Source organism: Octodon degus, unplaced genomic scaffold (assembly GCF_000260255.1).
Source record: "Octodon degus isolate 3935 unplaced genomic scaffold, OctDeg1.0 scaffold00050, whole genome shotgun sequence".
Taxonomy (NCBI): domain Eukaryota; kingdom Metazoa; phylum Chordata; class Mammalia; order Rodentia; family Octodontidae; genus Octodon; species Octodon degus.
The window spans coordinates 4,656,147-4,657,333 of NW_004524626.1; the positions used below are offsets into that span (position 1 = coordinate 4,656,147).

A 1,187-nucleotide genomic window follows, 5' to 3' on the forward strand; every position below is an offset into this window, starting at 1 on the left:
CATGTGGTGCTGGGGGATCGAACCGCGGTCCCTGTGCTTTGCCAAGCTTGTTTCAAGTAGGTGCTTTAGACCACTGAGCCATCTCTCCAGCCCCACAGGCTTCTTTTGCCCAACCCCAATCTCAAGACCTGCCCCCCCACATCCTCCACATACCTGCCATGCAGATACAGGTAAACTGTCCAATGCGGTCAAGGCAAGTGGCCTGGTTGCGGCAGGGTCCCGATAGACACTCATTGACATCAGTCTCACAGCGAGGTCCAGTGTAGCCACGACCGCACTGGCATAGGAATGACCCTTGGGTGTTCACGCAACGACCCAGATGTTCACACGGGTTGGCACCTGAGGAATTGGGGCACAGCTGATGTGGGTGTAGCTAGTGTGAACATGGCATGTTGAGGTCCCGCCCCTCTTTCCTCCTCTCATTCCCAGAAGGTGTCCCCTCCCTCACCAATGGAGCACTCGTCCACATCTTGGTCACATGCTCCACCAGTGAACCCAGCTGGACAAGTGCAGATGGCCCGGCCATTCACAGGGTTTGTGTCACAGATAGCATCCTCGTGACATGGGTTGCTGACACACGCATCATCCAGGTGGCACAAAAGACCTAAGAAAAGGCAGGTAGAGGTTAAGCACTGACCATTACCCCTGGTATCTTGGGGGAGGGAGGCTGGTGGCACTGGGGATTGAACTCTGCCCTTCTGGTGTGCTGTGGTCTGAGCTCTACCAGACACCAAGCAGACCTTTGTTTTTGGTTTTATTAACCTGTAGTATGTTTAGTAGCTTTTTAATCCATTTATTGTGAAAATCTTCACACATGCTGAAAAGTTGATCATCCACATACCCACCACATAACTACCTAAATTCTGTTCCTGCTAATCTGTTAATCTTTTTACTAAGCCACTTGAAAAAAGAAAACGAAAGGCTGGCCAAATAGCTCAGTGGATTAAAGCAACTGCAAGCAGGCTCAGGGGCTGGAGGTTTGATCCCTGGGACTGCCATGCCAGCCCCACCCCCGAGGCACGATGAGAGGGCAATTGAAACTGGGCGTGGTGGCGCGTGCCTGTAATCCCAGCTCTTGGGAGGCTGTAAACAGGTGGATTACAACCAAGATGCCCATCACCTGAGGAATGGTTGAGAAAGATGTGGTATTTTTACACAATGGAATATTATTCAGCTATTAAGAATGA

General features: G+C 51.1%; 1 protein-coding gene across 3 annotated transcripts in view; it reads right to left on the reverse strand.

Moving 5' to 3' along the window:
- Nucleotides 1-1,187, reverse strand: part of Notch3 (notch 3) — a 39,985-nt gene that overhangs the window by 26,073 nt on the left and 12,725 nt on the right. For all 3 annotated transcript variants that reach the window (XM_023716836.1, XM_004632628.2, XM_023716834.1), the window contains exons 7-8: nucleotides 449-604; nucleotides 154-339 (exon numbers count right to left, since the gene is read on the reverse strand). In XM_023716836.1, the coding sequence (XP_023572604.1) occupies nucleotides 154-339; nucleotides 449-604 (342 nt within the window). The remainder of the gene's footprint in view (nucleotides 1-153; nucleotides 340-448; nucleotides 605-1,187) is intronic.